Consider the following 12,921-nt stretch of genomic DNA (forward strand, 5'->3'; position numbering starts at 1 on the left):
CAAAATTGTGATAAAAAGTCAATTATGTGGAAAAAGTTGTAATCATCAGATAAAGTCGAATTAACAACATATAGTTATAATAATGAGATAGAAAATTTGAAATTATGGGATAAAACATTGAACATTGAAAGTGAAAGTGAAGTCATAATAATGAGATAAAAAGTCATAATTTAGATAAAAATTTGAAATTATGAGATAAGAAAGTCAAAATGATGTGATTAAAAAGTCAAAATTATAGGATTAATAAATCGTAATTGAGATAAAGTCTAGATTACTAGATAAGAAAGTCATAATTGTGAGACAAAAATTCGCAATTGTGAGATAGAAAGTGTAAATTATGAGATAAAATCAAAATGATGCGATATAAAAGTTGAAATGGAAGTCATAATAATGAGAAAAAATCATAATTTAGACTTTTTATAGCATAAAAAGTCAAAACTATGTGGAAAAAAACGAAATTATGTGATAAAATGTCAATTATAGGCTAAAAAGTAGTAATTATGTGGAAAAAGTCGAAATTATGATAGTCGTAAATATGAGAAAGTTTAATATACTATATACGAAAGTCATAATTATGAGATAAAAAGTCAAAATTATGTCATTAAAAAGTCGTAATTGAGATAAAGTCTAGATTACTAGATAAGAAAGATAAAAATTTGCAATTGTGAGATACAAAGTCAAAATTATGAGATAGAAAAGTTGAAATAGAAGTCATAATAATTAGGGATGTCCGATAATATCGGCAGTCCGATATTATCGGCCGATAAATGCTTTAAAATGTTATATCGGAAATTATCGGTATCGGTTTCAAAATTATCAGTATCGGTTTCATAAAGTACAATTTATGACTTTTTAAAACGCCGCTGTGTACACGGACGTAGGAAGAAGTACAGAGCGCCAATAAACCTTAAAGGCACTGCCTTTGCGTGCCGGCCCAGTCACATAATATCTACAGCTTTTGACACACTCACAAGTGAATGCAAGCATACTTGATCAACAGCCATACAGGTCACACTGAGGGTTGCCGTATAAACAACTTAAACACTGTTACAAATATGCGCCACACTGTGAACCCACACCAAACAAGAATGACAAACACATTTCGGGAGAACATCCGCACCGTAACACAACATAAACACAACAGAACAAATACCCAGAACCCCTTGCAGCACTAACTCTTCCGGGACGCTACAATATACACCCCCAGCTACCCCCCCCCCCCACCCACCCACCTCAACCCCGCCCACCTCAACCTCCTCATGCTTTCTCAGGGAGAGCATGTCCCAAATTCCAAGCTGCCGTTTCGAGGGATGTTAAAAAAAAGTACTGCACTTTGTGACTTCAATAATAAATATGGCATTTTTTTCCATAACTTGAGTTGAAGTTGTTCTCTTATTTTGGAAAACCTTGTTACTTTGTTTAATGCATCCAGCGGGGCATCACAACAAAATTAGGCATAATAATGTGTTAATTCCACGACTGTATATATCAGTGGCGTGCGGTGAGGTTGATGTCAGGTGAGGCACTGACTTCATCACAGTCAGATTTACAAACATATGAACCCTAAAGAGTATTTTATTCACTATTTGATTGGCAGCAGTTAACGGGTTATGTTTAAAAGCTCATACGAGCATTCTTCCCTGCTTGGCACTCAGCATCAAGGGTTGGAATTGGGGGTTAAATCACCAAAAATTATTCCCAGGTACGGCGCCGCTGCTGCCCACTGCTCCCCTCACCTCCCAGGGGGTGAACAAGGGGATGGGTCAAATGCAGAGGACAAATTTCACCACACCTACACTGTAAAAAAAAGACATTTGAGAAAACGCAAATTTTCAAGGCAACATGATGCAACAAGATTTTTGCGTTTTCTCAACTTTTGACTACTGCTAACCAGACACTGTTTTGGTACACTGTAAAAAATAATTATAGTTTTTAAGTTAGTCAGACTCAGAAATAAGGTTTCACTATGTTTAACTACCAAAACAGTGTCTGGCCAGCAGTAGTCAAAAGTTGAGAAAACGCAAAAATCTTGTTGCATCATGTTGCCTTGAAAATTTGCGTTTTCTCAACTTTTTTTTTTTTTACAGTGTTGTGTGTGTGTGACAATCATTGGTACTTTAACTTTACACTTACAAACTGTAGCACACAAAAAAGCACATTTAATAAAAAAAACGTTATTATGGTCTTACCTTTACTTATAAGTGCGGGAGCAGTGGTGTTCGTGTTGGAAGAGTCGTGAATGAATGAAATATGAAATCCGCGCAGCAGTCTGCAGGTGTACCTAATGTTGTGTCCCTGTTCACGGCTCCTCCGGCGCGCCGCGCGAGCATTGTTGTTTTTGCACTTTTTGGCTTCTTGTTAAGTGACTTTTTTTGGGTGGATTCGGTCTTGCACGTGGAGGGTTTGGGTGTGGGCTTTGGTTGGTGTGGCGCTCCCGTCGGGCGGTGCATTCTGCGGCGGAGGTGCTTGGCACCAGGAGGCGGGGTTATGAGACGAGCCTCCAGTTTTATGATCGCTCAGCACAAGAAATATGTTACACACATACAGTTGTTGACAAAATACACTGGACATGATATACCTCAGCTAACTAAACTATGGAAATGTATAATATAATTCATATAGCAATACGGTCTCACTGCACAGCAGGCCAGCAGTTAGCCGAGTCATTGCGCACTGTAGCGGTAAAGTCCTATACTCTACTGCTACATGGTTGCCGAATATAAATGAAGCTAGTTCCGACGTGTGCAGCCAGCTAATAATCGATGTCCAGAATGATTTCCGTGTTTAACCAAAATATTTATTAACAGACAGTCATGTAAATTATACTCACTTTGTAACAAAAATGGAAAATAAACGTGAGCAAACAAATCATAGCCTGACACAGTCAAAAACTGTTGCGCCTCCACTCAGCAACACCTGAGCAAGCTCCCAGCCCCTCCCTAAGTAGACTGGCACTTGGCCTTGAGCCAACCCCTCTAGCGACGTCATGAGTTTGACGGACAGAAAAAGTAAATGGCTCTAACATGCACAATCCATGTTGAGGCACAAATCAGTGACGTGCCTCAACTGGCTGCTGATCACCGCACCGTCTCTTCTCAGTATTTGAACGGCAAATGTGAAAATAAAAATAAAAATAATCTAAAACTGGTGAAGTTAATTGGAAAATAACTTTAGTATAATCACTGGATACATATAACAATTTAATTATTTTTTTTCTTTTTACTTTTTTTTTTCTTTCCATGATGGCAGGTGAGGCCGTGCCTCCCCTGCCTCTAGTGACTGCACGCCACTGGTATGTATCGGTATCGGTTGATATCGGTATCGGTAATTACGAGTTGGACAATATCGGAATATCGGATATCAGCAAAAAAGCCATTATCGGACATCTCTAATAATAATGAGATAAAAATCATGTAAAAAAGTCGAAATTATGTGATAAAAAGTCAATTATAGGATAAAAAGTCATAATTATGTGGAAAAAGTCAAAATTATGACATACAAGTCGTAATTATTAGAGTCTAATATACTACATAAGAAAGTCATTATTATGAGATAAAAAGTCGAAATTATGAGAAATTGAGAGGGGGACGGCGTGGCGAAGTTGGTAGAGTGGCTGTGCCAGCAATCGGAGTGTTGCTGGTTACTGGGGTTCAATTCCCACCTTCTACCTTCCTAGTCACGTCCGTTGTGTCCTTGGGCAAGACACTTCACCCTTGCTCCTGATGGGTGCTGGTTAGCGCCTTGCATGGCAGCTCCCGCCATCAGTGTGTGAATGTTTGTGTGAATGGGTAAATGTGGAAATACTGTCAAAGCGCTTTGAGTACCTTGAAGGTAGAAAAGCGCTATACAAGTACAACCCATTTATCATTTATTATTAAGTCATGAGATTAAAAAATCTAATTTTAGATAAAAATGTGAAATTATGAGACCAAAATTATGTGACAAAAAGTCAATTACCGGTATGTAGAAAAGTTGTAATTATGAGATAAAGTCATAATTTAGATAAAAATGTAAAATTATGATAAGAAAGTCAAAATTTTGTGATTAAAAAATCATAATTGAGATAAAGTCTTACTAGATAAAAAAAAAGTCGTAATTATGAGATAATAAAATTGAAATTGAAGTCATGATGTGACGATCTGTTACTTCATTTCTGTTTGTTTCCTTGTTTTGTATTTACTTCATCAGTGATCTTATTTTGTTCCCATTTCCTGTTTGTCCCGCTGAGCACTCTGGTTCTTCCCTCACCTGCTGTTGATTGGCGGCCGGTCCACACCTGCTGCCAATCAGCATGTCTCCATTTATGCCTGTCTCGAGCACTGAGGAGTGCTTTATGTTGATTGATTTATGTTGTTAACTCTTACATGCAAGACTGCTCGATTTCTGTTTTGAGTAAATTAAACTCATCTCACCTGCTCTCCGTTCTCCTGGTTCCTGCAACTTGGGGTCACTAAAACTGCAGCCATGCGCGTTCCTCAAACATGAGATTAAAAAGTCATAATTTGGATAAAAATGTTAAATTATGAGATTAAAATTGTGATAAAAAATCAATTATGTGGAAAAAGTTGTAATTATGAGATAAAGTCGAAATAATGAGATATAAAGTCATAATTATGAGATATAAAATGTGAAATTATGGGATAAATCAAAAGTGAACATTGAAAGTGAAAATGAGGTCATAATGAGATAAAAAGTAATAATTTTGATAAAAATGTGAAATGTTGAGATAAGTCAAAATTATGTGATTAAAAAATCATAATTATAGGATTAATAAATCATAATTGAGATAAAGTCTAGATTACTAAATAAGAAATAAATAAGAAAGTCATAATTATTAGATATAAAATGTGAAATTATGGGATAAATCAAAAGTGAACATTGAAAGTGAAAATGAGGTCATAATAATGAGATAAAAAGTAATAATTTTGATAAAAATGTGAAATGTTGAGATAAGAAAGTCAAAATGATGTGATTAAAAAATCATAATTATAGGATTAATAAATCATAATTGAGATAAAGTCTAGATTACTAAATAAGAAATAAATAAGAAAGTCATAATTATGAGATAAAGTCTAATATACTAGATAAGAAAGTCATAATTATGAGATAAAGTCTAATATACTAGATAAGAACGTCATAATTATGAGATAAAAAGTCGAAATTATGAGATAATAAAGTTGACATTGAAGTCATAATGAGTTAAAAGGCATAATTTAGATAAAAAATTTGAAATTATGAGATAAGAAAGTCAAAATTATGTAATTAAAGTCCTAATTATAGGATAAAAAGTCGCAATTATGTGAAAGTCAAAATTATGAGATAAGAAGTTGAAATTATGACATAAAAAAGTTATAATTGTTAAATAAAAAGTTGTATTATGAGATAGAAAAAAGTTATAATTGTGAAATAAAAAGTTGTCACATAAACAGTGACGTGGGAGATTTCCTATTCCTGAAATCATTTCCATCCTTTACCTTCATTGGGGGCGGAGCTATGTTCGAGTGGAAACACTTCCGTGTTCTTCCTCCACTTACGCCGCTCGTTAGTGCTGCTAATGATACAAAATGTGGATTATTCTCACTCCCACTCTTTTATTGTTCTGAAAGTGACATTTGATTCACAATAAAGGTTTGATGTCACCCCCTAACAAGACTTCAAGTAGCGTTGGCTACCTTGACAAAAATAGTTACTTTATTGATTTTGTGGTAGAAAGAAATCCTCCGACTGATCCATCATCTTGTCGCCATGGCGACCGGAGATGTTTGGATGACGGAGCGGCGCCTTGTGGTGAAGTTGGGTGGATCGTATCCAGGGGTGGACCTGGCAGGACACGCTCTCTGTCTGAGGCACGTCTGCAGGAGAACCATTAAACTGATCCTGACCTTCTGCTGGTGGTCCTGGCCAGGCCGTGTCGGGGGGGTTCACAGATGAGTCCAAACATCTAGAAGACTTCTCTTCTGCTGGGCTCTGGAAGATCTGTAATGCCCTGAAGTTCTCGCAGACCCTGAAAGAGGAAAACAACAGTCTGATTTCTACCAATAGACAAATCAACAAGCGCCTCCCCTGTAATGTGTGAAGACCAAACTGACCTCCAGCACCATGCGGATGTTTGCTTTGATTTTAGCAGCGTCTTTGGTCAGCTGATCCGTGAAGCTAAAAGACACAAGCAGCATTAGTACGGCTGCGTCTCGCATGAGGAACTCGAATGCAAACATGCTAAAAGCGCTGAGAGTTGTCACTGACGCTGTGAGCTGATTCGTCTTCTTGTCGATGAAGCGCAGAGCTTCCGTGTGGTCCATCTCCACGAAAAAGCCAAAGCCCACCAACACGAAGATCTTGGATGAGTCCTCCCTGGGTTAACACACAGAAGTTCCTTACATTGTGGATGACATCTGTTGCAGGCGTTCATTTGTGCACATGTCTAAATAAAACATACACCAGCGGTGGCCAAACCTTTTCCACTGAGAGCCCCAGGCTGACCATCCAAGGATACGGTGGCCATTTTGGTAGTTTTCACACTCAAAACCAGTACAATACATCGATTATTTTTCAGGCAACTAGAAAATGCAATTTTGGTAGAAAGGCTAACAGTTAGCAAGCGTCAAGTAACAAAAATGTGAGCAAAACAAGCTAAAAAAGCTAGCATGCTGACAATACCATGCTAATATGCTAATAGTTAGCATTAGTGAAATACCAAAATATGAAACTGAGCTGTATACCTGCTTAATTAGCTAAAAAATAAAGCATGCTAGTGTTAGAATGCTAGAATGCGTCAAGTACCAAATTGTATTACTCTGAGGTGTGTACCTAAAAAATGAGTAAAATTAGATAAAAAAGGTAGCATGCTGACAGTACGATGATAATATGCTAACAGTTATCATTAGTGAAATACCAAAAAATATGACACTGATCTGTATACTTGCTAAATTAGCTAAAAAAAATAATCTAGCATGCTAGTGTTAGCATGCTAAAATGCTAACTGTAACATGCGTCAAGTACCAAAATGTATTACTCTGAGGTGTGTACGGAAAAAATTAGTAAAAATTAGCTAAAAAAAACTAGCATGCTGACAGTACTATGAAAATATGCTAACAGTTAGCATTAGTAAAATACCAAAAAATATGACACTGCGCTGTATAATTGCTAAATTAGCTATAAAAAAAAAATCTAGCATGGTAGTGTTAGCATGCTAAAATGCTAATTGTAACATGCGTCAAGTACCAAATTGTATTACTCTGAGGTGTGTACCAAAAAAATGAGTAAAAATGAGCTAAAACAAAATAGCATGCTGACAGTAATATGAAAATATGCTAACAGTTAGCATTAGTAAAATACCCAAAAATATGACACTGAGCTGTATACTTGCTAATTTAGCTAAAAAAAATTATCTAGCATGCTAGTGTTAGCATGCTAAAATGCTAACTGTAACATGCGTCAAGTACCAAAATATATTACTCTGAGGTGTGTACCTGAAAAATTAGCTAAATAGCTAAAAAAAAAACTAGCATGCTCACAGTACTGTGATAATATGCTAACAGTTATCGTTAGTGAAATACCAAAAAATATTCAGCAATTATCACATACATTTTTCATTTCGAAATCCATACTACGTTGCAGTACAGTCTCCTATCGTCAACATAATTTTTCCTACAATCACAGTATATCTACATTCAAACCATTTCACAGTTAAACCGTTTCCACCTTTCCTTATACATTCGCATTTAAACCAGCATACTTCAATATTCAAACCATTCCTACTGTACATTCAAACACAGGGCTCGAATTTAACCACGGCAACCGCGGCAATTGCCGCGACCGCCCTCTCATTTGCCGTAATGCCCTAAAAATTGACCAACATTTGCGGCAACGCCCTTGACTCTTTCCTTGCTAATGGACATGGGATATAATGGTCAACGACATAATGATAAATAGAGATTAAACTCCAGATGTTTAGTAAGACCGTCTCCTTTATAAATTACCGAAAACCCTATAATTATTAATTCATTTTAAACAACACAAAGTCAGACCCATGCGCATTTTCGTCACTTGGCTTTCTAGTCACGGTGTAGCAACACCGTTAATCTCGCTCAAGGGATCCACCCTCGGAGTATACTTACTCAACAGACCTACATGTCACACTAAGGGTAGCCGTATGAACAACGCCAACACTGTTATAAACCTGTGCCACATAGTGAGACCATACTAAACAACAATGACAAACACATTTCGGGAGAATATTTGCACTGCAACACAACATAAACACAACAGAACACATTCCCAGGATTCCTTGCAGCACCAACTCTTCCGGGACGCTACAGTCATTTTCCCTCGCTTCCTGCCATGTGTTTAAGCACTTTTGTTAGATGGAGACAGGTGTGGACAATATTGGATACACTTGTCCCCACGCTAAAAGTACACAGCGAAGGAGAAAAACTATATGGTGTTGCTTTGTATGTTGAAGAGGTTCATTCTTGCTTTGCAACTTTATTGTTGCTTTCATTCTGACAACATAGCGTCCATCAGCTGCTGTGACAGAGTTAATGAGGTGTCACTCCGGTTTGGTTTTTTTGTTGGCCAAACTGTTGTACTGAACCACAAGGAGGCGTTAGAGAAGAACACATCTTGATTATTAGACTTTATCTTCATTAGCCAAACTGGTTTGTGTTTTATTTTGATATCAAAAAGTAAACGCCATGTTTAAAAAAAAAAAAAAAAAATTATGTCACAAAGGTATTACTTTAAAAAACATTTGACACATAATTTTGTTAGTTGTATTGTGTGTAGTTAATTCCTATACGATGTATTTCTGCTCAAACTCTAAATGGATCTGTCCCAATACAGCATCTACATGCACATAACTTCAAAAATAAATAATAATAAAAAATACTTCCCTATCAAAAGGTAAACATAGAGATAAAGGCATTATGAAATGACAAAAAGCTAAAAAGTTTAAATTAATAATGAATTTAAAAAAAACTTATGTGTATGCATGCATGCTTTGGAGCCCCTGCCTGGAAAGAAAATAATGTTTGCCTTGGTGCCCTTTTTACTTGCCTTGGTGCCCTAAAATATGAGCCCTCCTTTAAGGCAACACTTGCCTTGACCTTAAAAAGTTAAAATTTGAGGCCTGCAAACATATTCTTACAATATTCTACACTCCTTCAGCATTGCATTTTCTAGTTACTATTGTTGTTATGATGACTACTATGGGAGAGAGGAAAAAAGCTTACACTTCTGCCTGAACGTAGAAGTTACATCCCAGGTCAACATCTGTCTTCAGGCGCTGAGAGCCTGTCTCCTGTCCACACACAACAACATACTGTACATGCAAGTCACTTCTTGTGTATTTTTTTTATGCTGCCCTTTTTTCTTTTGCTGCAGCTGTTACGTATACTGTAATATTGTACAAACCCCGTTTCCATATGAGTTGGGAAATTGTGTTAGATGTAAATATAAACGGAATACAATGATTTGCAAATCCTTTTCAACCCATATTCAATTGAATGCACTACAAAGACAAGATATTTGATGTTCAAACTCATAAACTTTATTTTTTTTTTGCAAATAATAATTAACTTAGAATTTCATGGCTGCAACACGTGCCAAAGTAGTTGGGAAAGGGCATGTTCACCACTGTGTTACATGGCCTTTCCTTTTAACAACACTCAGTAAATGTTTAGGAACTGAGGAGACACATTTTTTAAGCTTCTCAGGTGGAATTCTTTCCCATTCTTGCTTGATGTACAGCTTAAGTTGTTCAACAGTCCGGGGGTCTCCGTTGTGGTATTTTAGGCTTCATAATGCGCCACACATTTTCAATGAGAGACAGGTCTGGACTACAGGCAGGCCAGTCTAGTACCCGCACTCTTTTACTATGAAGCCACGTTGATGTAACACGTGGCTTGGCATTGTCTAGCTGAAATTGGCAAAAGGGCGTCCATGGTAACGTTGCTTGGATGGCAACATACAATACCGTTCAAAAGTTTGGGGTCACATTGAAATGTCCTTATTTTTGAAGGAAAAGCACTGTACTTTTCAATGAAGATAACTTTCAACTAGTCTTAACTTTAAAGAAATACACTCTATACATTGCTAATGTGGTAAATGACTATTCTAGCTGCAAATGTCTGGTTTTTGGTGCAATATCTACATAGGTGTATAGAGGCCGATTTCCAGAAACTATCACTCCAGTGTTCTAATGGTACAATGTGTTTGCTCATTGGCTCAGTTGGCTAATTGATGATAAGAAAACCCTTGTGCAATCATGTTCACACATCTGAAAACAGTTTAGCTCGTTACAGAAGCTACAAAACTGACCTTCCTTTGAGCAGATTGAGTTTCTGGAGCATCACATTTGTGGGGTCAATTAAACGCTCAAAATGGCCAGAAAAGAGAAGTTTCATCTGAAACTCGACAGTCTATTCTTGTTCTTAGAAATGAAGGCTATTCCACAAAATTGTTTGGGTGACCCCAAACTTTTGAACGGTAGTGTATGTTGCTCCAAAACCTGTATGTACCTTTCAGCATTAATGGTGCCTTCACAAATGTGTAAGTTACCCATGTCTTGGGCACTAATACACCCCCATACCATCACAGATGCTGGCTTTTACACTTTGCGCCTATAACAATCCGGATGGTTCTTTTCCTCTTTGGTCCGGAGGACACGACGTCCACAGTTTCCAAAAACAATTTGAAATGTGGACTCGTCAGACCACACAACACTTTTCCACTTTGTATCAGTCCATCTTAGATGAGCTCAGGCCCAGCGAAGCCGACGGCGTTTCTGGGTGTTGTTGATAAACAGTTTTCGCCTTGCATAGGAGAGTTTTAACTTGCACTTACAGATGTAGCGACCAACTGTAGTTACTGACAGTGGGTTTCTGAAGTGTTCCTGAGCCCATGTGGTGATATCCTTAACACACTGATGTCCCTTGTTGATGCAGTACAGCCTGAGGGATCGAAGGTCACGGGCTTAGCTGCTTACGTGCAGTGATTTCCCCAGATTCTCTGAAACCTTTGATGATATTAGGGACCGTAGATGGTGAAATCCCTAAATTCCTTGCAATAGCTGCTTGAGAAAGGTTTTTCTTAAACTGTTCAACAATTTGCTCACGCATTTGTTGACAAAGTGGTGACCCTCGCCCCATCTTTGTTTGTGAATGACTGAGCATTTCATGGAATCTACTTTTATACCCAATCATGGCACCCACCTGTTCCCAATTTGCCTGTTCCCCTGTGGGATGTTTCAAATAAGTGTTTGATGAGCATTCCTCAACTTTATCAGTATTTATTGCCACCTTTCCCAACTTCTTTGTCACGTGTTGCTGGCATCAAATTCTAAAGTTAATGATTATTTGCACAAAAAAAATGTTTATCAGTTTGAACATCAAATATGTTGTCTTTGTAGCATATTAAACTGAATATGGGTTGAAAATGATTTGCAAATCATTGTATTCCGTTTATATTTACATCTAACACAATTTCCCAACTCATATGGAAACGGGGCTTGTACGTGGTAATTGGGATTTGTTATATATTATATAAAAATATAATATAATATAACAATATAATATATCAATATATATTATATACTGTATATATAATATGTAAATATTACATATATCCATCCATCCATCCATCTTCTTCCGCTTATCCGAGGTCGGGTCGCGGGGGCAGCAGCCTAAGCAGGGAAGCCCAGACTTCCCTCTCCCCAGCCACTTCGTCCAGCTCCTCCCGGGGAATGCCGAGGCGTTCCCAGGCCAGCCGGGAGAGATAGTCTTCCCAACGTGTCCTGGGTCTTCCCCGTGGCCTCCTACCGATCGGACATGCCCGAAACACCTCCCTAGGGAGGCGTTCGGGTGGCATCCTGACCAGATGCCCGAACCACCTCATCTGGCTCCTCTCGATGTGGAGGAGCAGCGGCTTTACTTTGAGCTCCTCCCGGATGACAGAGCTTCTCACCCTATCTCTAAGGGAGAGCCCCGCCACCCGGCGGAGGAAACTAATTTCGGCCACTTGTACCTGTGATCTTGTCCTTTTGGTCATGACCCAAAGCTCATGACCATAGGTGAGGATGGGAACGTAGATCGACCGGTAAATCGAGAGCTTTGCTTTCCGGCTCAGCTCCTTCTTCACCTTTACATATATGTTACAGTATATTTTATATTGCTACTATGGTACATGTTTAGTCTACTCAATACTTAATACCTGCATTATCCTTTCCATCCTTTGAAACAGAGCTACTGTGTGGAACAATTTCCCTTGTGGATCAATAAAGTTTGTCTAAGTTTAAGTCTAAATGTAATGTGTGTGTGCATACCTGCAAACTCTGTATGGTGTTCTTGAGCTGCAGGTACTGAGCTGTTTGATCATAAACGGAGTCTCGCTGCTCCATCACCGCTCTGAAAAGCAACAAACAAGCTCTAACCATGTGGACATGTACTTTGTATGTTGACATGGACATGTACTTTATATGTGGACATGGACATGTACTTTATATGTTGACATGTTCACTGATCTTTTGCTGCAAGTTAACAGCCATCTTAGCTAACGTGCATTTATTTATCAGTGAAACCGAGCAGAGAAACCAAACCACAGGACGATCGCGGTGACACGTCTCTTACTGTAAATCCTTCTTCAAGACGTCGTCAATAAACTTCTCATACTGCAACACCTTCTGCTCCACGTTGCCATTAGTGGTCATGTTGACATTAGCAGTAGCCGTGGGCGCCATGGCCGCTCGAGCTTGTTGTGGTTTCACTTCCGCGATAACATCCGGGGACCTGCTGAGCTCATTTACATTATTTTTTTTTAAGAACAATTATTTCTTATACTTTCTTGTTGTCAAACATTATATTCAAGTATCTTGTCTTAAGTATACGATTAAAAAAAACATGCTGTTGTGACGTCAAGTGAGGGCGG

At 38.1% G+C, this 12,921-nt stretch overlaps 1 protein-coding gene across 1 annotated transcript; it reads right to left on the minus strand.

Annotated features, from left to right (window-relative positions):
• Nucleotides 1-5,492: 5,492 nt before the first annotated feature.
• On the minus strand, nt 5,493-12,893 carry LOC133660529 (protein UXT-like). Its single transcript, XM_062064072.1, has 6 exons — nt 12,624-12,893; nt 12,320-12,401; nt 9,231-9,298; nt 6,244-6,351; nt 6,090-6,153; nt 5,493-6,004 (listed from the first exon to the last, which is right to left on the minus strand). Exons 1-6 carry the CDS (start codon nt 12,731-12,733, stop codon nt 5,942-5,944), a joined length of 495 nt encoding a protein of 164 aa, XP_061920056.1. The 5' UTR covers nt 12,734-12,893; the 3' UTR covers nt 5,493-5,941.
• Between the last annotated feature and the right edge of the window lie 28 nt (nt 12,894-12,921).

Source organism: Entelurus aequoreus, linkage group LG01 (genome assembly GCF_033978785.1).
Source record: "Entelurus aequoreus isolate RoL-2023_Sb linkage group LG01, RoL_Eaeq_v1.1, whole genome shotgun sequence".
NCBI classification, from domain to species: domain Eukaryota; kingdom Metazoa; phylum Chordata; class Actinopteri; order Syngnathiformes; family Syngnathidae; genus Entelurus; species Entelurus aequoreus.

Coding starts and splice junctions, on each gene's coding strand:
- LOC133660529 (XM_062064072.1), bottom strand. CDS start 12,733: ATGGCGCCCACGGCTACTGCTAATGTCAACATGACCACTAATGGCAAC. Junction 12,402..12,623: donor GTCTTGAAGAAGGATTTACA/GTAAGAGACGTG, acceptor GTTGCTTTTCAG/AGCGGTGATGGAGCAGCGAG. Junction 6,154..6,243: donor AAGACGAATCAGCTCACAGC/GTCAGTGACAAC, acceptor TGTGTCTTTTAG/CTTCACGGATCAGCTGACCA.